The 23554-nt window shown below is 38.4% G+C and overlaps 1 protein-coding gene across 1 annotated transcript in view; it reads right to left on the reverse strand.

Moving 5' to 3' along the window:
• Window positions 1–848: 848 nt before the first annotated feature.
• TRHR (thyrotropin releasing hormone receptor) overlaps window positions 849–23554 on the reverse strand; it is a 56173-nt gene continuing 33467 nt past the window's right edge. The window contains exon 3 of the mRNA XM_061439134.1: window positions 849–11743. Coding sequence (XP_061295118.1) covers window positions 11336–11743 — 408 coding nt within the window. The 3' untranslated portion in view covers window positions 849–11335. The remainder of the gene's footprint in view (window positions 11744–23554) is intronic.

Below are 23554 nucleotides of genomic sequence, written 5' to 3' on the forward strand. Positions count from 1 at the left end.
GTTTTACTCTTGAATAAAGATGATTCAAAGAACCTACTCTTGTTCGCTCAATGTTCAGTGCTTCAAGTGGTATTTTTTATTTTTCTCATATTCTCCAAGTGTGAAAGGTTGAAGTCATTAAAGCAAAGCTTGAGATTTCCTTAAGAAGCATTTTCTTGTACATGGCAAGATAATCTTTATCAAATGGAGTCTGTTTGCTAGAGCAGTGGCCCCAGGAATGATCCAAATCCACGTCTACAAGAGTTGAACTTTACAGTCTGTATTTTTGCCCTGCCTCTTCCAGGTAAAGTTGGCCATCACTTGGATCAACAAAGGTAATGGAGCAATTTGCTTTGCAATTATGTACACACATATCTGAGTTTATTTTGCTATTGTTCAAAAGGGGACAGACATCTGAATCAATTAGTTCAGTGTTGGCCACATCTTAGCCACTTGTTTAAACCGCATGGATTTTTGTCTTATCTAATATCAACCCTGGGTTGGGAAGATCCCCTGGAGGAGGGCATGGCAACCCCCTCCAGCATTCTTGCCTGGAGAATCCCCATGGACACAGGAGCCTGGTGGGCTATAGTCCATGGGATCACAAATGGTAGGACACAACTGAGTGACTAAGCACAGTATCGACATCAAGTCAATTGCCATTGTAAATCTGATGAGCTAGTCACATTTTCTCCAATATACATTAAACTTACTATTGAAATGGTAAACATCCATCTCTGTGTTACAATCATCTCATAAAACCACACTGGTACATGCTGAGTGCCACTAATGTTTTTCTGAGCAGGTGGTTAGGAGTCAAATTGCACCAAAATGAAATATTTGAAAGACAAAGAAAACTAAAGAGCCGGTTCTTTCAGTTTGATGCTTTATTGCTCACGATACACAGATTGGAACAGACACAGTTTCTCACAGCAGAGCACACAATGCTGTACTTTCTTAAAGAAGAGTCTTTGTCCCACAAGGACACAGAAATTAATTCCCGGGTGATGAAATGAGTCAGCATACAACATTCTAAAACTGATAGGAGGAGGCCAACACATTCAGGAGAACATCAAAAGCAACATGCAAGTCCACAAAGTCACAAGAAATCTGAAGCTGATCACTACACGCTTGTCAATACAGGTTTAATCTTGAAGCTTAAGTTCATGAAGGGTCTAGGTCCCTGAGCTAGCTCTGATGTCTATGGTTGGCATAATTGGATAAATCCAGAGTTGTTAAGGACCCCTGAATAATGTACCAGGTATAAATATTAAAAAACGGATGGTGATGATATGATATAGATTAGAAACAAAGATATATATGTATATACATATATATACACATATTTTTCACTTCAAAAATTAAGACTTATAAGAATACTTTTAGAATTACAATGCTTACAAGGCAAATAGTGTAATATAGCTTCTATACATAATAAAAAAAGCTGACCTATATGTGTTTTAACTCTATATTCTAGTGTATAGGTGAATATTTCCTCAAATATAAGCACATGTAGGTCCTTGACTTCCTTTACTTTTCCTTTCCTTGGAGCTTTATTGGTGGTGGCAAATATTAAAAGACAGCCTGCCGCTTTAATCTCCCATGAAATGGACTTCGGATGCATATCCTTAATATCCAGAGCGTTACTCTAAAAGTTATTTGTATCTTCCTGGGCTCATTTATCTTATTTCTCTCCCATGAACTGTCTTTCCTTTAACTGCCTAAATCAAACATATCCTTGAAAGAAGTCCTGCGTTCTCTGCACAGTCCTCCTTAATGACTCCAAGTGCCAAAGATGCCACTTTTCATCTGAAGAATTCAACTGTTTGTAATCTGAAATCACACAATTTGGCTTCCAAATATTTATTCTGTATTTCTTACATTTCCATGTTAATATGTTATCACTAGACTGTAATCTTCTTGAGGGCAGAGGCAATGTATCAGTCTTAAATTATTAAATTAGGATGTGGAAGTGCCATCGAAATTGCCAAGCACTATGCACATGTAAGAAATTGTTCAACTCTCATGTAGCACACTTAATGTAGTACCTTTCACTGAGCTGGGCGATGGATGCATGGCCTGGGTGCTCAGTCATGTCCCGCTCTTTGTGACCCCATGGCTTCTCTGTCCATAGGATTTTCCAGGCCAGAATACTGGTTTGCCATTTCCTACTCCAGGGAATCTTACTGACCCAGGGATTGAACACATTTCTCTTGTATCTCCTGCATTACAGGCAGATTCTTTACCGCTGGCATCACCTGGGAAGCCCCAAGAGCTGTTTAAAAAATAAAAACCAGATAGAACTAGTTCTTTTATTGTGTAAACAAATCTAGAGGCAAATTGGACATCAGCAGAAAATTTTAAAATGTATTTCATAGCTTGGAATTCATTGGTTCATTCCTACATTTAACACTTAGGGACATTATCCAAGTTTAGATGATTCGTGGAATACAACAATGATAGATGTATTCTCGAAGAGTTTTTCACATAGTTTGTTTTTTAAGAATTATGATAAATAAGAGCCTTGAAGATCTCCACTGGGGACATGACTCAATGGCTTTCTTTTTATAAAGTGTATTTTATTATTAATGTTTTCAGGTGTGGTCAGAGGACCACAGGCTCCAAAATTACCTAATAAATAAGAATTTGGGGGCAAGGTCAAATAAAGCACATTTTAAGATAAGCTTTCAGATAATTCTTATGTATATTAAAGTGGGAGTAGTTTCTTATTCTTGGCTAAGGAATAAACATTTAGCCTCCTTATTAGGGCATTTTGGGTCATCTCAGGAATACAGATGTTCTTACTAGCTTCTGAATTAAGAACTGTGGTTAAATGAAAGCTTACTCTACTGCCACGCTATATTCTTTTCTGGAGAGTCTCCATCTTTATCAATATCAGTCCATAACATTCTTGAGAAAGTTCATCTGCTCTTTTTTGCAAGTCAGAGAATAGCCACATGGACAAGAACCAAGGCCATTGTTCTGTGAGGAATGAAATAATCGTGCATGGGTGTGGCTTCGGGGCTCAAGTAGGTTGCAGGAGCTTTAGCCAACTGAATTGCTTATCCCATTCATTTAACTTGTATAATTTTCTAAGTGCTCCTATTTCCATTATATCCGTTGAGAATGTGTAGTATGGACTTGACACAGATGCTCCTCCACAAGGATATACAGGTGATTTTGCCGTGGATTTGCAGTTTATTGGCCATAAAACTGTTTTTGTTTTCTTGCAGGATCCAGATTTGACAGCTCTCACAATGTGTTGTCCCAAGTGAACCATCTCATCCAGATTTTTAATTTTTCCAGACGTAATTTCTAAAATATAAATCAGTCACCTCATATTGAATTTGCCATAAATGTGCTCGGTGTAGAAGAATGTAAACAGGTCTGAAAACATTGTCTACAAACATTCTTGGCAACTCTTTTCAAAGAGATTGCTTGAATATTAAAATCAGAACCATATGATTTAGTTTATATTAGAATAGTCCATTTGGTTCTAATCATCTCCATAACAAAACTATTCCCCAATGGGCATTCTTGTAAATGAACTTTTCTGCTGAATAATTTGAGATTATAGACCAAACATAAAAACAAAAATATTACAGGGCCATATCTAAACTTTTCCCCCTTGTGATCAATGAAGTTAAGAACTACATTAATCAATACTTCCAGTTATAGTTCATAAAATAGAATCACAACCTAAATGATCCTAATTGCTTCTTTAAAACACTTCTGATGTCTCTAATTCATAGTCTAAATATTGCCAAACTGTTTCATCTTGAGATAATATCATATTGCTTTGTCATGGAAGTCAATATAGTTTCCTCATTGGGTTGTGAAATTCTTAGAAATGGGAAAAGCCTTTTATTTTCTTAAATTTCTGTGGCAGTTCATCACATGTGGAGTTTTCTTTTATTTGTTTCTCAATGAAGCCCTGAAATGCCTTACCTCTACTTTAATCTGTGAGGGAAAAATCTATATCAAACAGCTCAACTCTGTACATGACTCCCCACCATGAAAATGAGGACATAACTTAAATAGAAAATTTAGAAGCATCTGTTTTTCCACAGTTTGAACATGACTTTATGAAACATAGAAGTATTCAGAGCAATAAGATATATATTTATATATACATACATATATTTGAAAGATTTGAATATATATCTTTGATACACTTTTACTTAAGACAGTTCATGTCCAGGTTTAGGCTTCAATGAAGTCAGATATAACTGACTGCTCTGAGGAAAACCATTATTTATGGAAGGAGAAGAGTTTGATATGGGAGGTGGAGAAGGAGAGAAGAATATATCTATTACTACAGAATACAGTAAGACTTCTTCATGTGTGTTACACTAAAAACACACTTGGCCAAATCTTGGTTCTGATGGTCATTTACTATGGACAACTACAGATAAACAGAAAACAAATTGCTAAAGATGTTCATCCTCTGCTTCTTCCAAGGAGAACAAGTAATTCAAACACTAGAAATAAATGTTCTTAGAACCTGGATGGACTGATTGTCTGTGGTGACTCCATAACTTACACCCAGTTCTCTTAGTCCATGAAAAAACATTCCAACTCTTTTGTGAGTTGCAGTTGAGAGATGTAAATAATGTTGAATATATTATTTACAGAATTCATAGAGCCATGGACAAACTATTTAAAATTTCTTTTTTTCCTCCAAAAATTAATCTCTTCCCCCTTCTTTCATGTCTATATATTTAACACAGTTTAGAGTGATGTATCTCTTCATGGACCACAGCCTTGTTGTGGCGAAGAGCCATGTGTAGCTCAATGAAACTATGAGCCATGCCACACAGGGCCACCCAAGATGGATGAGTCAGAGTGAAGAGCTCTGACAAAACATGATCCATTGGAGGAGGAAATGGCAACTCACTCCAGTATTCTTGCCATGACAACCACATGACACTATGAAAAGACAGAAAGATATGATACTTGAAGATGAGCCCCCACCTCCTGCCACATGATCAGGTGTCCAAGATGCTACTGGGAATGAGCAGAGGCCAATTATTAATACAAAAAGCTCCAGAAAGAATGAAATGGCTGGGCCAAAGTAGAAACGATGCTTAGTTGTGGATGGGTCTGGTGCTGTAAAGAACAATATTGCATAGGAACCTGGAATGTGAGGTCCATGAATCAAGGTCAATTGGGTGTGGTCAGGCAGGAAATGGTAAGACTGAACCCTGACAACTTAGGAGTCATTGAACTAAACGGATATGAATGGACAGATTTACTTCAGATGACCATTATAGCTACAACTGTGGGCAAGAATCCCTTAGAAGAAAGGGAGTAGCCCTCATAGTCAACAAGAGAGTCTGAAATGCAGTGCTTGGGTGCAATCTCAAAAATGACAGAGTTATTTCAGTTCATTTACAAGGCAAATCATTCAACATCACAGTAATCCAACTCTATGCCCCAACCACTGATGAAAGAAGCTGAAGTTGAACGGTTCCATGAAGACCTACAACCCCTTCTATGATGAACAACAAAAAAAGATGTCCTTTTCATCTTAGGGGATTGGAATACAAAAGTAGGAAGTCAAGATATAATCCTAATAACAGGCAAATTTGGATTTGGAGTGCAAAATGAAGCAGAACAAAGGTGAACAGAGTTTCGTCAAGAGAACACACTGGTCATAGCAAACACCGTCTTCCAACAACCCAAGGGATGACTCTACATATGGACATCACCAGATGGTCAATACTGAAATTGGACTGATTATGTTCTTTGTATCCACAGATGGAGAAGGTCTATACAGTCAGCAAAAACAAGACTAGGAGCTGACTATGGCTCAAATCATAAGGTCCATACTGCAAAATTCAGGCTTAAGTTGAAGAAAGAAAAACTACTAGGCCATTCAGGTACGACCTAAATCAAACATCTTACAATTATACAGTGGAGGTGATGCATAGATTCAAAGGATTAGATCTGGTAGACAGAGTGTCTGAAGAACTATGGACAAGAGCTTAATAACACTGTGCAAGAGGCAGTAACCAAAACCATTCCTGAGAAAAAGAAATTCAAGAAGGAAATGTAGTTGTCTGAAGAGACTTTATAAATGGCTGAGGAAAGAAGAAAAGTGAAAGGCAAGGAAGAAAGGGAAAGATATATTCAACTGAGTGCAGAGTTCTAGAGAATAGCAAGGAGAGATAAGAAAGCCTTCTTAAATGAACAATGCAAAGAAATAGAGGAAAAATTAGAAAGGGAAAGACTAGAGATCTCTTCAAGAATATTGGAGATATCATGGGAACATTTCATTTAAGGATGGACACAAAAGGACAGAAATGGTAAGGACCTAACAGAAGCAGAAGACATTAAGAAGAAGTGGCAAGAATACACAGAAGTATACAAAAAAGGTCTTAATGACCTGAATAGCCATGATGGTGTGGTCATTCACCTAGAGCCAGACATCCTGGAGAGTGAGGTCAAGTGGGCTTTAGGAAGCATTACTATGAGCAAAACTAGTGGAGGTGACAGAGTTCCAGCAGATCTATTTAAAATCCTAAAAGTTGATGCTGTTAGAGTGCTACAGTTAATATGTCAGAAAATTTGGAAAACTCAGCAGTGGCCACAGGACTGGAAAAGGTCAGCTTTCATTCAAATCCCAAAGAAGGGTAATGCCAACGAATGTTTAAAATACAGCATAATTGTGCTCATTTTACCCGCTAGCAAGGTTATCTTCAAAATCCTTCACGCTAGACTTCTGTGAACTGAGAACTTCCAAATATAAAAGCTGGGTTTTGAAAAGGCATAGGAACCAGAGATCAAACTCTCAACATTTGTCGGATCATGGAGAAAGCAATGGAGTTTCAGAGAAACAACTACTTCTGCTTCACTGACTAAGCTAAAGCCTTTGACTATGTGGATCACAAAAAAACTGTGGAAAATTCTTCAAGAGATGGGAATATCTGAGCATCTTATCTGCCTCTTGAGAAACCTGTATGCACGTCAGTTAGAACCGGACAATGGACTGGTTCAAAATTGTGAAAGGAGTACATCAAGGCTGTATATTGTCACCCTTATATTTAACTTCTATGCAGAGTACATCATTTGGAATGCCAGGCTGGATGAATCCCAGGCTGGAATCAAGATTGCTGGGAGAAATATCAACAATTTCATATATGCAGATGATACTACTCTAATGGCAGAAAGAGAAGAGACACTAAAGAGCCTCTTGATGAGAGTGAAAGAGGAGAGTGAAAAAGTTGGCTTGAAACTCAAAATCAAAAAACCTAAGATCATGGCATCTGGTCCCATCTCCTCATGGCCAATAGGAGAAAAAGTGAAAGCAGTGACAGATTTTATTTTCTTGGTCTCCAAAGTTCTATGAACAGTGACTGCAGCCATGAAATTAAAAGACACTTGCTCCTTGGAAAGAAAGCTATGACAAACCCAGACAGTATATCAAAAAAGCAGAGACATCACTTTGCTGATGAAGGTCCCTCTAGTCAAAGCTATGGTTTTTCCAGTAGTCATGTACAGATGTGAGAGTTGGACCATAAAGAAGGCTGAGTGCTGAAGAACTGATGCTTTTGAACTGTGGTGTTGGAGAAGACTCTTGAGAGATCCTTGGACTGCAAGGAGATCCAACCAGTCAATCCGTAAGGATATCAATCCTGAATATTCATTGGAAGGACTGATGCTAAAGCTGAAGCTCCAATACTTTGGCTACCTGGTTCAAAGAACTGACTCATTGGAAAAGACCCTGATGCTGGGAAAGATTGAAGGCAGGAGGAGAAGGGGGCAGCAGAGGATGAGACAATTAGATAGCATTACTGACTCAATGGACATGCATTTGAGCAAACTCCGGGAGATAGTGGACAGAGGAGCCTGGTATGCTACAGTCCCTGGGGTCACAAAGAGCCAGACATGACAGACACTGAACAACAATAACAACGGTGATGTAACTCTGATTCTTTGAGTAGTTGAAAACCGTGTTGATTCGGCATTACTAAGATATGTCTTCATTGTCATTTCATTATAAAAATGAAACAATTCAAGTATCCATTTAGTATTGAGTTACACTTGTTTTATGACTGTAGTTTCCTTTGATTCAACTAATTGTTTAGCTCAAAGCAGTCATTTGTTTTGGTTTATTGTCAAGTTACATTGTTTTATGCATTTGGGTTGTTTAAGAATAATTGTAGAGTTTACACTTTTCTCATTTCTCTTCATCATTTAGAATATTTATGTTGGAGAGAAGTTCTAGAAATATAATACTGATGGAGAAGTCTGAAGTGGAAATTTATGTCTGCTTGTTTTATTAATCATTTGTGCCCTTTACCTAATTACCTTAGGTGCAAGATCTAACCAAAGACACTCAGCAATTAATGGTATCAGAAGTAATAAAATAACTCAAGGAATTTTATTAGGTGAGGCCTTAATAACATTACTTCACTCCATCAATTTTTAATGTAGCTTTTTATTTTTCATTTGATCGTTTGTTAACTTTTGGTTATTTAAGGCAATATTTTTGATTTAGTACAGTGTAATAAAGAATACCTTAAAAAGTTAGATTGCTGCTGCTACTGCTGCTGCTAAGTCGCTTCAGTCGTGTCCAACTCTGTGTGACCCCATAGATGGCAGCCCACCAGGCTCCCCTGTCCCCAGGATTCTCCAGGCAAGAACACTGGAGTGGGTTGCCATTTCCTTCTCCAATGCATGAAAGTGAAAAGTGAAAGTGAAGATGCTCAGTTGTGTCCGACTCTTAGTGACCCCGTGGACTGCAGCCTACCAGGCTCCCCTGTCCATGGGATTTTCCAGGCAAGAGTACTGGAGTGGGGTGCCATTGCCTTCTCTGAAAAAGTTAGCCTGATGCTGTGTAAACCCAAATATCTATTGGATATTGCATGGGAACATTTAACTTCATAATGGCATTTGTTTTAGAGTGGAAACACTATGAACTGTGTTTTTCATAATGGCATTTGCTTTAGAATTGAAACACTATGAACTGTGTTCTTTTGAATTTCCCATGTGGTCTAAAACTAACAGATTATTAGCAAATAACTTTTTAAGCATTAAAACAAAAACTGAGCCCATATATTAGGGTTCCAAAGATAGGAAGAGTATATTATATTCTATGACTAACATATAAAACTAATCATACTATTTTTCAACATCTAATTATTATCATTCTGCAAAGTAGATATATATTTTTATTACTTATGCCATCAGGTCACAAGAATGTTAATCAGCATGCTAGCTTGAAAAAAAAGGAAAAGAAAAAAAAAAGACATTTCTTCATTTTCTCTCCCTAACATTTACACAGTTTAGGGAATTAATCCCTGATCCCTGGTCTTACCATAAGAAAATCACAGCTGTAGTGAGACTGTGATGAAGACAATGTTGATTAAATATCTACTAGCATGCCTGAGACGTAGTAGATGTTCAAAGACAGTAGTTCTTTCCTGTTATCAAAAAAGCCTAGCATGTTACAACCCCCTGTGTTAAGTAACTTATGGAACTACAAGCATGTGTTCGTATGCACCCACACACATGCGTGTGTGATGTGGGGTTGGGTCCCTCTAGTGCTCTATCTATACGATTCCAAATTCAGTCTTTAATCCAGGATGAAAAGTCAGTTAAAATAGATTTCTTCGTGTCATGCACATAGATTTTTAGGGTATTTTCTATAAATGTTTGCTTGCATTTTTTTACTGCCACAGTGACAGGATAAGAATGTTTTCATGGAGTAGATGAGGCCGATTTTCACCAAAGCATATTCGGGGTTGAGGTTTTAGATGGCAGAGTCTCCATGAAGTGGCATTTAAAAGCTGAAGTTTCCAAAACTGAGTCACATATTCCTCAAAACAAGGTATTTGTGTGGGTAATGCTCATTAGCAATAGGTTTCAGAAAAAAGTCACAAGGTAGGGATATACGCTGGAGAGGGAAAATGCCATTCTTTGCGGGCACTTATAAGTGCCCAGTACTTTTCAACCCAATCGTTAAAATTCAGCTATTCCTGAATCAACACTGAGGGCCATTTTGACACTGGGAGATACTGATTAGCCAGATCGTAGTAGATGAATCAACCGAAAGGGATTAAAGCAGGACCTGAGAGATTCATATTTACATCTCTCTAATAATCACGGAATAGAAGAGCAGGCCTAAGTTGTAACTGTGAAGACATATTAACAGTGAGATGAAATCAATTTTAGCTCTATTGAACATAAAGCTGACAAAATTTTTCATTGCTTTGATTTAGAATCTGTAAACAAAGCATCACAATCACAAGCATTTGGGAAAAGAAAGAAAAGAAGAACCCACAAAAGACAAGCAGGAAAGACACTTGCAGACAAGTTAAAATCCAGTGACTACTATGCTCAGTGGGGTCTTTATCTGGAAGTGTAAAAGTCAGTCTTTGGTCACTTAGCATAGCAACTCAGCTTTTGAGAATGTTTCAGACTTTTAAGCTAGATTCAGCTAGAAGGATTTGCTTGACATGGCTCAGTAGTTTATACATGGGAATGGTCAAAAATAGGATTTTCTTCCTTAAAAGTTTCAGAGGAAAAAGTAAAACCTTGCACTTGTCTTGGTTATACTTTTCAATATTGATTATGTGTCTGTATCTTCACAGTTATTTAATCTAGTTATTTCTCCTGTCTTACCCATCATTTTGAAGGCTTGAAGAGTATAGAACTGGACTTATTTAAATATCAAATATATATGTATTCTCAATTAGTAATTTTGGTTATGTTGTGGTTTTGGTTATTTATACTAAAGCTGAATGATGACCATCTACTTTGTAAAATATAAAAAAATCAACTCAGAATTTTATAGGCATTATGACATTTTTCAAGCAGTGAATATATTTGTCTGAAATCTCACTTTTACTCAACAAATAAAATGTTTTTTTCTATATTTCACTGTAGTTTCAGATATTCATGAAGACAGCACTGTACATTATTAAAATGAAATGCTAAATGAAAACATTAAAATTTTTTATGTTGCCAAATTCTCAAATGTATAAATAATCTGGAGGGGGTGATAAAATACATTTGATAAAGTTATACTGAATAGGTAAATCGATGCCTTGATTTTATCTAAAATTCACAGCCCCAGAATATACAGTGAAACGTCACTAAATGGCAAGTTTCCACCATCTGCATCTTTCACAGATCTGCTCAATTTTTTTTATGATGTATATTTTTTGATATGAGAATGAAACAGAATCATTCTCACGGGATAGAATACCTTGGGCCAGGATTTATTAGAGCATCGGCAAAGAATTTGTCTGCTCTGTCATCACATACGCGTATTGGCTGTTTCCTCTCTTGGGTTGATAACTGCACAGATTCTCATTTTCTTTATCATCCATTTTCTCTACTCTATCAATCAACTTTGGTTGAAGGTTATTTCAGAAGCCAAGCAGGTGTCATCAAAAGACACCTTTGTGGCAGACAAGTAAGTGTCAGTGACGGTGACGTCATCCAGCTCTGTGCTGAAACGGTCGGACTCCTTGATGACGCTGTAACTTAGGGCCACGCTGTAGTTAGCCGGTTTCTCCACTGGCTTCTGCTTACAGTTGCAGAGCTTTCTGAAGGCCGCACGAAATTTCTGGGACATGAGATTGTAAATCACTGGGTTGATGGCACTGTTGAGATAAATGCAAATTCTGCAAAAGAGCAAGAACCAATTTTCTTGGAAAGGGCTGGAGAGAAATGAGTTGACAACCACAAGGGTTCTGTAGGGCATCCATAAAAGGGCAAACAGGATGACAACCACTGCCAGCATCTTGGTGACCTATGGAGAAACAGAAATGCAGTGCAAACACAAATTAAAACAAAACAGGACCAAAGTATGAAAATAAGACGACTCCCTCTCTGCCCTCATACAAACTTTAGTCCCAAGGCAAGGACTTGGGTGAGGGCAGTTTATTTGGGAGATGAACCCAGGGAGCAGGATTAAAGGCACAGAGGACAGAGTGACAGAGGAGGAAAAGCCAAAATAAGGTGTATTTTTGACAGCTCCCACTGTGGAAAATTTTGGGTCAAGTGATATATTTGGATTATTTGTCCAGCTTGGGAGGCATTTATTCACCAACTGCCCTTTGTTGAGAGGTGCCTTATTTAAATTGCCCTGTACCTCCAGGATTCTCCTGCCTGGAAACTTCTGGGGGCTTTAAAGAGAACCTTGAGGTAGAGAAGACCGAGAGACAGTCAGAGGACCATGGATAAAGTGCAATGTTCTCTGCGAGCAGGGACCACCCCCGATAGCCATGAAGTCACAGCTGAAATCCCAGTCTAAGAATATGACTCAAGGCATGAGAAGTGTCTGCAGTAAGCATTAGGAGACCTTGGATCCAATCCCATCTTTACTCACCTTTTCTTCAAGAGCAACACTTTACATATTTTAAAATCAGTTTTCAGTTATCTTTAGTCCCTTGCAGTGTTTGAAAAAGTTCAGCTTCCTCAGCCCAGACTTTCTAGATATTCTGAACTTGAAAATACTTAAAATAGGAGGGACTGATGCTTCCTCCTTTAACCTCCCAGCTGCTTTTCTGAAGCCCCCACTGCCAGCCTCTAGCTTGTTCTGGCATCAAGAGAGATCCCACTGTGTAGAAATAAGGATTCCACAGCTAGACATCTACTCTGTTATTAGTATCCACTATAAATTCAGCTCCTTGTACTTAATACTGATGACAAAATCCATCTTACTCTTCTCTGTTAGAATGCCTTCCTTTTCCCCACTAGTACTCTTTCTGATTCTGGGGCTATGTCTTACCCTTTAACCATATCTTGTCCACCCCAGGCACTACTACAAATCCTGCATTGTGGGGGTAATGCTGTACTCTTGCTGTTATTCTATAGCAGTTGTCTTCTTTCTGAGCTTTCCAAATACCCTTTGCTGTAGAACTTCTAATTTTTATCTGACTCTGTGTGACCCCATTGACTGTAGCCTGTCAGGCTCCTCTGTCCATGGAATTCTACAGGCCAGTGTACTAGAGTGGGTAGCCGTTCCTTTCTCCAAGGGATCTTCCCAACCCAGGGATCAAACCCAGGTTTCCTGCATTGCAGGCAGATTCTTCACCATCTGAACCACCAGGGAAGCCCACTTAGGGACACGCATAGCCTTTGTAGCTTTTTGAACCACTAATATCTTTTTTTTTTTTTAATAGCTCCTACAACTTCTCTGCAACGGTACCTAAGTGCTATCTATCCACCCAGTCTCAAGTTACTCCATGGCTTCCAGGGCCATTTGATCACTTTCTTGAAGCTCTCTCTGCCCTTGAAGAATGTCCCCCAAGCCCTCCTGCTCTACCTCACGCCCTGGGTGATCACTGTTCACTGTTCTACCGACTCAGTGCTGGTAGGATAATTACATTTTATATTTGGCTTACTGGGGCACAGAAGTTGTTCAGTAGAAAGTGATATTCCCATTGACTAATATGATACCAAGTAAAACATTCCAGAGATCCTGCCTTCTTTCAGAGATAAGGAGGATCTATTCAGACAAGAGGTTAATGGAAGCCTGCTTTTTCTGAAGATGACATTGAAGATTAGGAGGAAATACTTTAATTGATCCTAGGAAATTAAAAGCTTAATTCAGTGATAAATATTCTGAGCTTTGGAAGGAACCATAGTAATTATCATCTTTGTCATCATCGTCATCACTCACATCTCTGCTTTGTCCACTGCCTGGTACTTCAGGTTCTCTGACATCAGGCCACTGCTTCACACTTGCCAACATCCTTCCACTCCTTGCCAAGGACTGAGCATCCTATATTTGAGCCCCTGGCTTAATTTACAGTTGGAATGCCAGCATTACATTTGAGTCTTTATAATGGTCTCTCATAAAGATATGTAAACATGATCTTATTTAATGCTTATTAATGTGTAAGCTAGTATTTTGCATCTGAAGAAATTGAGGTTTAGAGAGTCTATGTGATTGTCTAAAGACACATAGCTAGAAAAGGACAGCCATGATTCAAGCTAAGTCTGCTTAAGCCAAAGCCCATGCTCTTTTCTTTATAGTTTTCTCTCACTGTGAGACTCATTTTCATTAATGAGATTTCTACTATGTTATCCCCATATGGTGCCAAAAACATTCAACTACTTCTAAGTATAATTCCAACTAACTTATTGCTGCTAAATTTCTGAACTTTAAGACTGAATTTTATCTGTTCATTTTTTCCCTACAAAATTTTCAGGTAAAACACTAAATCCGCATTTAATATCTTCCTACATGTTTTGACTTAATGTGAGTGCGGGAGCAACTTCCATCATCTTAGAGGAAAGCAGTCAGATTTTAGGTTGGCACCTCTGCCGTGTGTTCCCCATGTATACTCTGGCATCACTCCCCACACTTCTTATTTCAGTGAGTTGTATTTGACCACCTGTCCAATAGACGGTGAACTTTCTTCAGGACATGAGTAAAATTTGTTCATTTCTCTTTCTTTGGGGATTTAATTCAGTATGTGACATAAAAGAGGGCTTCTTAGGTGGCTCAGTAGGTAAAGAATCCACCTGCAAAGCAGGAGATGCCAGCAGATGTGGGTTCAATCCCTGGGTCAGGAAGATCCACTGGAGAAGGAAATGACAACTCCAGAATACTCCAAGAATACTCCAATATTTTTGCCTGGGAAATCCCAAGGACAGAAGAGCCTGGTGGGCTACAGTCCATGGGATCGCAAATAGTCAGACACGACTGAGCGCACAGACACACGCACACGTGTGACATAAGATAGCCCTCAATAAATGCTGAATAAATTCAGATATAGAAATAAGTATTTCAAAACATGTAAACATGATCCTTTTCTGTGTTTTAACACTCCAAAGTATTGGTAGAGAATTTTTGTAAACACTTAATTTTTTTAACATTAAAAATCCCTTTTAAATAGAGATTAGTTAATTAGTAAAATGAATCCTTAATACATTTCAACTTTTTGTTTGAAATATATTTTTAAAAATTTTAAGGTGAGTGGAATGCAACAAATACAATGATGTTTCTATGACTGACCCAGAGGAAAAAATGTCCCCAGTGGGCTGATAGAGAATACATTTTATTTCACTCAGAACTATTTTAGTCAATTCCAAATATCTCTAGCTGCATTTAATCACTTTCTAAAATGTTCACAAGTGTTTAGTGTAGCCCTAGCTTGGATTTTAACAGTTTCTTAAAATAGGAGTAAACACCTAGAAAGGAAATGTCCTGGAGACTGTCTTTCATACCCAATTAATTTTGCTGTTGGTTGTTGAAGTTTTACTTCTGTTGTGATTCTAAATAAGTGACAAAAATGCAAATTTGAAAATTTCTTTGGGCCATTGTTTGTGTGTGTGTTATTTTATTTTTAATTAATTTATTTATTTTAATTGGAGGCTGATTACTTTACAATATTGTAGTAGACCATTGTTTTTAAGCCCTGACATTTTGCTGGGGAAGTGCACGGGATATGCAATGAGTTGGAAGATTACTTCTTTATAGAAGCCTCTTCCCCAGGACCTACTGGTCTTTGAGAAATAGCATGAAACAGTTTTCAGGGGAAATGATCTTATCATATATTTTTGATTGGGAAGGAATTTATTTATCCATTTATTTCAGGAGATTCATTTGCATTCCTACGGGTACCAGCTAATCTTCTGGCTCTTAAGGATTTGACAGTAATCCAGAGACACATTGCCAGTGGCTTCATTTATTTTACGATCTGATATAATGCGATCAATGCTAAGAGAGAGGAAAGTTTTGGTTCTGTGACAGCCCTTGATCTGGATTTGAGGTTGAGGATTGGTGAGTAAGGGTTTGGTGTCAGTGATAGTTAAGACAAAATCTGAAGGTAAAGAGAGACAGGACAAGTGTTACTGCAGAGATTGGGTGTGTGTGACAAGCTGGAGGCATGAGATAGTGAGGCATGGCATGAGGACCAGAAGTAATTTAGTGTGCAAGTTTCAACTGCAGACCATGGAAGGAAGTGGAGTGACCTCTTTCTCTAGGAAGCTTGTGGAAACCACTACAAAAGCCATCATTTTCTGTGGGGTACTTGGTATACCCTCTGTTAGGACAGCTGCCAAAGGAGATGCAGTGTTGAGTCCTAAAAACATCAGCTTCATGGAGCTAAGAAGTCAATGAAGAAACAGGCAGCCATTTTTGCAGAGTATATTGAGGACCAGGAAAAGAGGTCATAAGAATCAGTTAAGTAAAACATAGTGTTTAGCTTGGGAAGCTGCCTACAGAGGCGGTTGAGGAGAGGAGGGTAGGAACAGGAGGGTCTAAACTGGGCAGGCCTCTGTCCTTGGCCACATGGTGAATGGCTGTTTTTTTCATGTGGACCAGCTTGAAACTTTAAAATCAAGCCCTGGCTATAGATATTTTGGGCTTCCCTGGTGGCTCAGATAGTAAAGAATCTGTCTGACAATGCTGGAGACAGGGGTTTGATCCCTGGGTCAGGAAGATTCCCTGGAGAAGGGAAAGACTACCCATTCTAGTATTCTTGCCTGGAGAATCCTATGGGTAGAGGAACCTGGCGGGCTACAGTCCATGGGGTCACAAAGAGTCAGACATGACTGAGCTACTAAGCACACATGCATGAAACCTGCCCCATTAGCCCAACAGATGTTTTACTCTTTCAATATTTAATTATATGGAATAAGTGGAATATTGTTTTCACAAGGAAGTTTTAACTCAATCCTCAAAACCTCATTTTGTTGTCTTTATAACATCTCTAGATAAAAATTTTATTCAGGCATTTCTTTTCTTCCTTAAAAATTTTTTTAAACAAAGATGTGAACTGGATAGGTGTCTATCTGATTGTCAAGGTTGAGAGTACAGCTCCTTGAATGCATTCAAGCTTAACTGCATATATGTGCTGCCTGTGAAAAGCCAGAGGCTAACTAGGTTCTCTATTCTAGACTGCTGAAGACACTTGTTTTCCTAACTACCATCTCTAGTACTAGTAATATGACTCTTACTATAAGTTCTAAAGCTATTAGCTAACATTTGTATCTTGCCTTTAAGAAAACAGTGCTAGATTTATAGAAAAAGTCACAGTGTCCAAATACTCGACATCAAAGTTCCACTATTACTAAGACCTTACACTAGTCTGGTGCATTTACTTCTTTGTCACAATTAATGACAATTCTTACACAGAATTAGCTAACTCCAAACTTTATACAGATTTCATGCCCTTTTTTCTGTTCCAGGATCCCATGCAGGATATAACATTATATTTAGTCATTATGTCTCCTCAGGTTCCTCTGGGCTGTGACCATTTCTCTAACTTTCCTTCGTTTGATGTTCTTGATAGTTTTGAGGAGTATTACTGGTGAGAAATTTTATAGAATATCCTTCAGCTTGAATTTGGATGATGTTTTCCTCATGGTTGAAGTGAAGTTATGGAGTTTTTAGAGGAAGGTCACAGAGGTTAACTGCCATTCTTGATACAACATATCAGAGGAACAGGTTACCAACTGGACTTGTGACTGATGACATTAAATTGTACATTGCTTTATAGAGATATAATTTACACACAATTAAGTTCACCCACTTAAAGTGTAGAGTTCAAGGGTTTTGCAACCATTATCACAATCTAATTTTAGGACATTTTTATCATCCCAAAAAGAAACTCTATACCTATTAACAGTCACTCTCTACCTTCCCCCATCCTTCCCAGGCACTAATATACTTTATATTTTCATAGATTTGCCTATTTGAACATCTCATATAACTGGGATCATGTAGTCTTATGTGTCTGACTGGTGTCTTCCATTTAGCATAATGTTTTTTAAGGTTCATCCGTGTTGTGGCATGTATCAGTACTTCATTTCTTTTATTGCTGAATAATTCCATCCTATGTATATACCACATTTTATTTATCCACTTCTGATAAGTTATTACTATAATGCCTAGTAAAAAGTACTAACTGATTTTACAGATCAGGACTCAAGGAAGTGAAAGAGCAAAGACAAAATATACACAGTTAAAACAACCCTCTTAGACTATTTTTGTAAACTTGGAGACCAACTGCAAGACAGAAAAGCATGAGTAAGAGGAAATAAGTATTTCTGGAGAAAAGCATTATTTATTTATGCAAATAAAAACTTTCATTTATTAGGCAAGCCTATTTGGAGTGGGTTCAAGGGAAGATGGAAAAAATGGATAAGGTTATAAGCATATCTTTTGAGAGTTTTTCTGGGAAAAGGAATAGAAAAGTACAAGGGCTATCAGAGGGGGATGAAGAATCAATTTTTTAAAAAAGATGAGAGACATTACAGCATCTTTGTTTGCTTAGGGAACAATCCTCATGGAGAGGGGAAATTTTATGATCCAGATGGAGAAAGAAGACAATTGGAAGAGCTATGTTCTTGAATAGGGAACAGAGTCCAGTGCAGAAGTGGTATGGTTGACCTCTTCTCAAATGTAGACACAAAATTACTTTTTCAATATCTATTTTTTTGTTGTTGTTCTTAGCTGTACTTAATCTAAATGATCAAGATCTTCCAGGGGAAAAAATGCCACTTTCTTGTCAATACCCTGAATCCTGAGTGTGTTGTTCTTAGCTGTACTTGATCTAAATGTTCAAGATCTTCCAGGGAAAAAAATGCCACTTCTTGTCAACACCCTGAATCCTGAGTGAAGTCCTGATAGCAGTTAATTGCTTAAGTTTTTGAAATTAACAAAATACTTTCATTTCCATTTTCTGTTTGTGTCTCAGTGAGATCTGTGGAACAGGTGTTATTATTCCCATTTCATTGATGAATGGTAACTGAGCTCAGAGAAGCAAAGTAATAAGGTCATACAGCTCACATATGAAAGCAAAGCTAGTTATTAAACTAAGGTCTGTTGAAAGTGATTGTCTCATTTTCTTTCAGATAATTACAAAAATCAATATATATGGCAAGCTGAAGCCTTCTAATTGATGTAAATAAAGTTTATGAAGTATTTGAAAGGATAATATTGTGAAGGACAGGGAAGCCTGGCGTGCTGCAGTCCATGGGGTCACAAAGAGTTGGATCAACCCAGCTACTGAACAAGAATGTCAGCAGGAATTAGTGGTAGCCCTGAAATTACCTATGATTTTTGCCCCAAATTGGAGTGTTACATTTAGGAAGTACTGATTAGGGAAAAATTGTCATAACAAGGCAGACAAGAATCCTTCATACTAATGTATTTCCTAGGGAAAAAACAAACAAGAAAATTTTAAATGCAAAAGTAATAAAATTACATAAAAAATAAAATGGAAATGTCTGTCTTTTGGGGTTATAGCCCAATTAATACTATATCACTTATGAGAATCTGGTTATATAAAATCTGAGGAAATTTTGATTAATCAATGATTAATTAGTCCATCTAGGAAGTCATGGGCAATTTATCAATATCTCAGAGTACTCTGGGAGATTTAGTTGAAACTCTTGTACTGATAAAGAAAAATTTTTTTGTGATTTTTGATTCTGTATACAGTTCAGAAAAAAATCCTGTGCTTGGCCATGGGTCTTGCTATTATCCAGACACTCCCTCCTGGGAGATAAAGGGTGTGACACGGTCCTTCTGCCTGTGAGTGAGGGATAAAGTACAGCGGGCCTCTGGCATCTTGGTTTCACCTCTGAGCTCTGAGGAGACTGGACAGGTCACGTGACATGTTTGAACCTCACATTCTGAGCCAGTAAATAGACAATCTGGCTTTCTTTCCAAATCTCTCCAATTTGAACATTCCACGCAAATCTAACTTATATGCTACTAATGATGAGACAATATTAGACATGTTTGTGATCATTTTCACATGACTGGGTTTTGTTATTGGGAGTTATGCAGCCAGGCAAAGGGAAACAGCCCCTGGGGCATATGTATCCCTCCATTCAGTTCCTAACCACAGTGATTGTTGATACTCATCTTAATCGCTGCATTCAGAGAGGTGATGCAGTTTCTTGAAGTGTTGAAGAAATGACTAGAATTTATTTTAATATCCTGTAGCTAACTAAGAACACAGTGCTTCTCCAGACTCAGGACCCTGGCTTCTAGACCTACTATTGTTTCTCTTCGAAAGTTCATTATAACTGAAGTATTGTTGAAGACATGGCATTATAGAAAGATATACAGGTGTCACTTGGAGAAGAAAGCAAATAATTGAATCCTTTTTCAGGAGTACTGTTAAGCTAAAAACTGAATCTATAGAAGTTTTAAAAAGAATGGTTAGACAAAAATTACTTAATAAAAGGCCCACTTAAACACTTAGCTGTCATTTAGTGGCAGACTATCTAAATTGCAGGGCAATTTGAAAAATCTTTCTTAGAACTGAAAAGGTAAAGTCATATAACAGGAGATGACAACCACATCAGCAAATGTATTTGAAGAATATTTACCACTGTTCTTTTATAATGAATGATTATCAAGAGCATCGTAACAGGTAACTTTAACTTTTAAATAAGCTCTTTATCAGGTTGGCTCTCACATTCTATAATGCTAAAGTTCTGTTTTAAGCTTCATGAATAAAGTAAATCAACAACTAACTTCCGTAGGATTGTATGACAGGTTGGAAGAACACATGCCTGTGATGTAATGTGTTCATGCACAGCTGAATTATTACTGGGTAAATATTTTTTGAAAATGTTAAAATATAATTGTGGAGGTCTGTGTGGGGGTCAGTCAGTCAGTTCAGTCGCTCAGTCGTGTCCAACTCTTTGCAACCCCATGAATCGCAACACACCAGGCCTCCCTGTCCATCGCCAACTCCCGGAGTTCACTCAAACTCATGTCCATCGAGTCGGTGATGTCATCCAGCCATCTCATCCTCTGTCGTCCCCTTCTCCTCCTGCCCCCAATCCCTCCCAGCAATGAGTCAACTCTTCACATGAGGTGGCCAAAGTACTGGAGTTTCAGCTTTAGCATCAGTCTTTCCAAAGGTAGTGGGGGTAGGGCTCTTTAAATTAGCAAAGTGCTCTAGTTCCTGCGCTTCTGTCTGGAATACTCTTATTTCCAGAAGTGTACTTCCTCTGGACACATTTGTTGGTTAATGGATATAAAAGTTAGCCTTTAATCTTCTAATGCCATTCTTTGAAGGGTAACAATATGTTCTGTGTTTGGAACTTATCCCATTCTCCGGTATAGCTGCATATTAACAAAATGTTCTGTTACTGGGAATATTTTTCCTCCCAGATGACCTGTGATCAATGTGATTGATGACCCTTTGCATTTTGTGACATTAATTGGCACAGTGGAAGGAAAAACTTGACTAGACAATTATGCAAATTTGAATTTAGCCAAGCCTCAACACTGACTGGGGGCCCCTGGGATTTTCCACTTTCGGCCTGTTCTGCTTTGTTTTGACTTACTGTCTTCACAGACAGTTTAAAAAAGACAGTTATCCTCAATGTGGATGTTTCATATCTTGGAGTGAGATTATTGATGGGATTTAAAAACTGAATGATGGGGCCAGAGAAGGGGTTGGAATCAACTCTAAGTCAGCAAAAGTATAATAAAAGTGAATAAAGTCTGAGTGGTGATTCATGGTGGAGAGGTTGTGGACAGCCATAACCTGTGTTGTGGATTACTTGCAGATTTCTTGACAAGAAGCCACACAGGGATGCTAAGGCTTAGGCTTCTTGACTCCACCTGTCAAGTACTGTATCTAAATGTTCCACTCAGAGTAGTCACTCTGGTAAGAATTTTGAAGAGTTTTGGGGCTCTACTCTGATTTTAAAGGTCCATGAAAGTATTAGCAGGGGTTCCCAGTAGAGACACTGTGGATGTCTTTGGTGATGGCTATGGGTGGAGAAGGGGAAATTAAGTGAAAATAAAAAAATGATGATACAAGACTTTTCAAGTGTGGTATATCCAGGGAATTGAAGAAAAGTTTTTTTCTTCAGTGTTCTATGGGTGTTGAGGACTTCCTCAGCTCTTTTGAGCAGAGCTGTTTCCTGAGTGAGATGATTGTGGGGACAGAAACCAGACTCTGCATCCCAGGGGCGCTGCGTGTGCCAGCAGAGCCTCGAGTTGGCCCTCTGTGGGGGAGATCCGAGAGCAGCGGTGACAGTTGGTGTCACAGGGTGGCACACCTCTGTGTGTAACACGATGTGGCCTTTCTGCTGTGACTCCTCCAGTTCTCCAGGATAATCACTGAGCATCACCAAATCCCAAGTGTGAGTCACCTCTTGTGGAGAATATTCAACACTCTGCACCCAGCTTTGATGTGGGATGAACCCTCAAAGTTTGTACTTTCTCTCAAGAGCAAAGATAGGGAAAGGCATGGACACATTAAGAGTGGGAAAAAAAGGTGGAAGGTTGAGCTGTTCCAGTTAGTAGAGCCAGGGCTCAGGGCAAAACTATACCAATGCCTCTCAGGGTGAGAGAGACCTGAGTGGTTGTAAGCCTCACTTTCTGAGAATCTCTGAGAGGCTGTGTGAGGAGGGAACTGTGCAGTATTTCTTCACATGCTTCAATCTGGAATGAAGAAAACTGGATGAAAATGAAAGGTATTCCAATCTAGCAAAAGGAATTGGCAGATGAAAGAGAGGAAGAGAATGAAGATGTATGAAGTGCCTACTGTGTAGCAGGCAATGTGCTTGGCACTTTCTTCACAACTGCCTTACTTTACCTGCATTTTATAAAGGATAAGACTGACGCTGAGAAAAGTCATACACTAAAGAATACAGCCACACTTTAAGGAGATGTATGTTTGGCTTGAAAATCTCCTTATCCTCTTTAATATAATGCCTAGAATTTGGAGAAGAAGTATTTTTTTTCCCCTAAAGTTTGCAAAAAACAAAAGAATCCAAATGAATGAATGAATGAAAGTTGCTCAGTCATGGCCGACTCTTTGAGACCTCATGGACTATACAGTCCATGGAATTCTCCAGGCCAGAATACTGGAGTGGGTAGGCTTTCCCTTCTTCAGGGGATCTTCCCAACCCAGGGATTGAACCCAGGTCTCCTGCATTGTAGGCGGCTTCTTTACCAGCTGAGCCACAAGGGAAGCCTCAGAATACTGGAGTGGGTAGTCTATCCCTTCTCCAGCAGATCCGCCCAATTCAGGAATTGAACCAGGATCTCCTGCATTGAAGGCGGATTCTTTACCAACTGAGCTATAAGGGAAGCCAAATTAAACAAACAAACAAAAAACCCAAAACCTGTGCTTAAAGGTTGGAACTGATGAAGGCTCTATGTGCAGAAGAGTAGGGAGAATGAAAAACTAATTCTTAAGGGAACCCTCCTTCACTGTTGGTAGGATTGCAAACTGGTGTAGCCATTGTGGAAAACAGAATGCCAGTTCCTCGAAAAACTAAAAATAGTTACCATATGATCCAGCAGTCCCAGCGATTTGGGGGCATATATCCAGAAAAGATGAAAACTCTATTTCCAAAAGATACACGCCCTCCACTCTTCATAGCTGCACTATTTACAATAGCCAAGACATGGAAGCAAACTAAGTGTCCAATAACAAGTGGATGGATAAGAAAATGTGGTATATAATACACATGGAATATGACCCAGCCATGAAAAAGAATGAAACAATGCCATCTGCAGCAACATGGATGGATTTAGAGATTATCATACTAAGTAAAGTAAGCCAATAGAGAAAGACAAATACCATATTATATCACTTCTATATTATGTAGAATCTAAAAT

The sequence above is a fragment of the Bos javanicus genome, chromosome 14 (genome assembly GCF_032452875.1).
Source record: "Bos javanicus breed banteng chromosome 14, ARS-OSU_banteng_1.0, whole genome shotgun sequence".
Taxonomy (NCBI): Eukaryota; Metazoa; Chordata; class Mammalia; order Artiodactyla; family Bovidae; genus Bos; species Bos javanicus.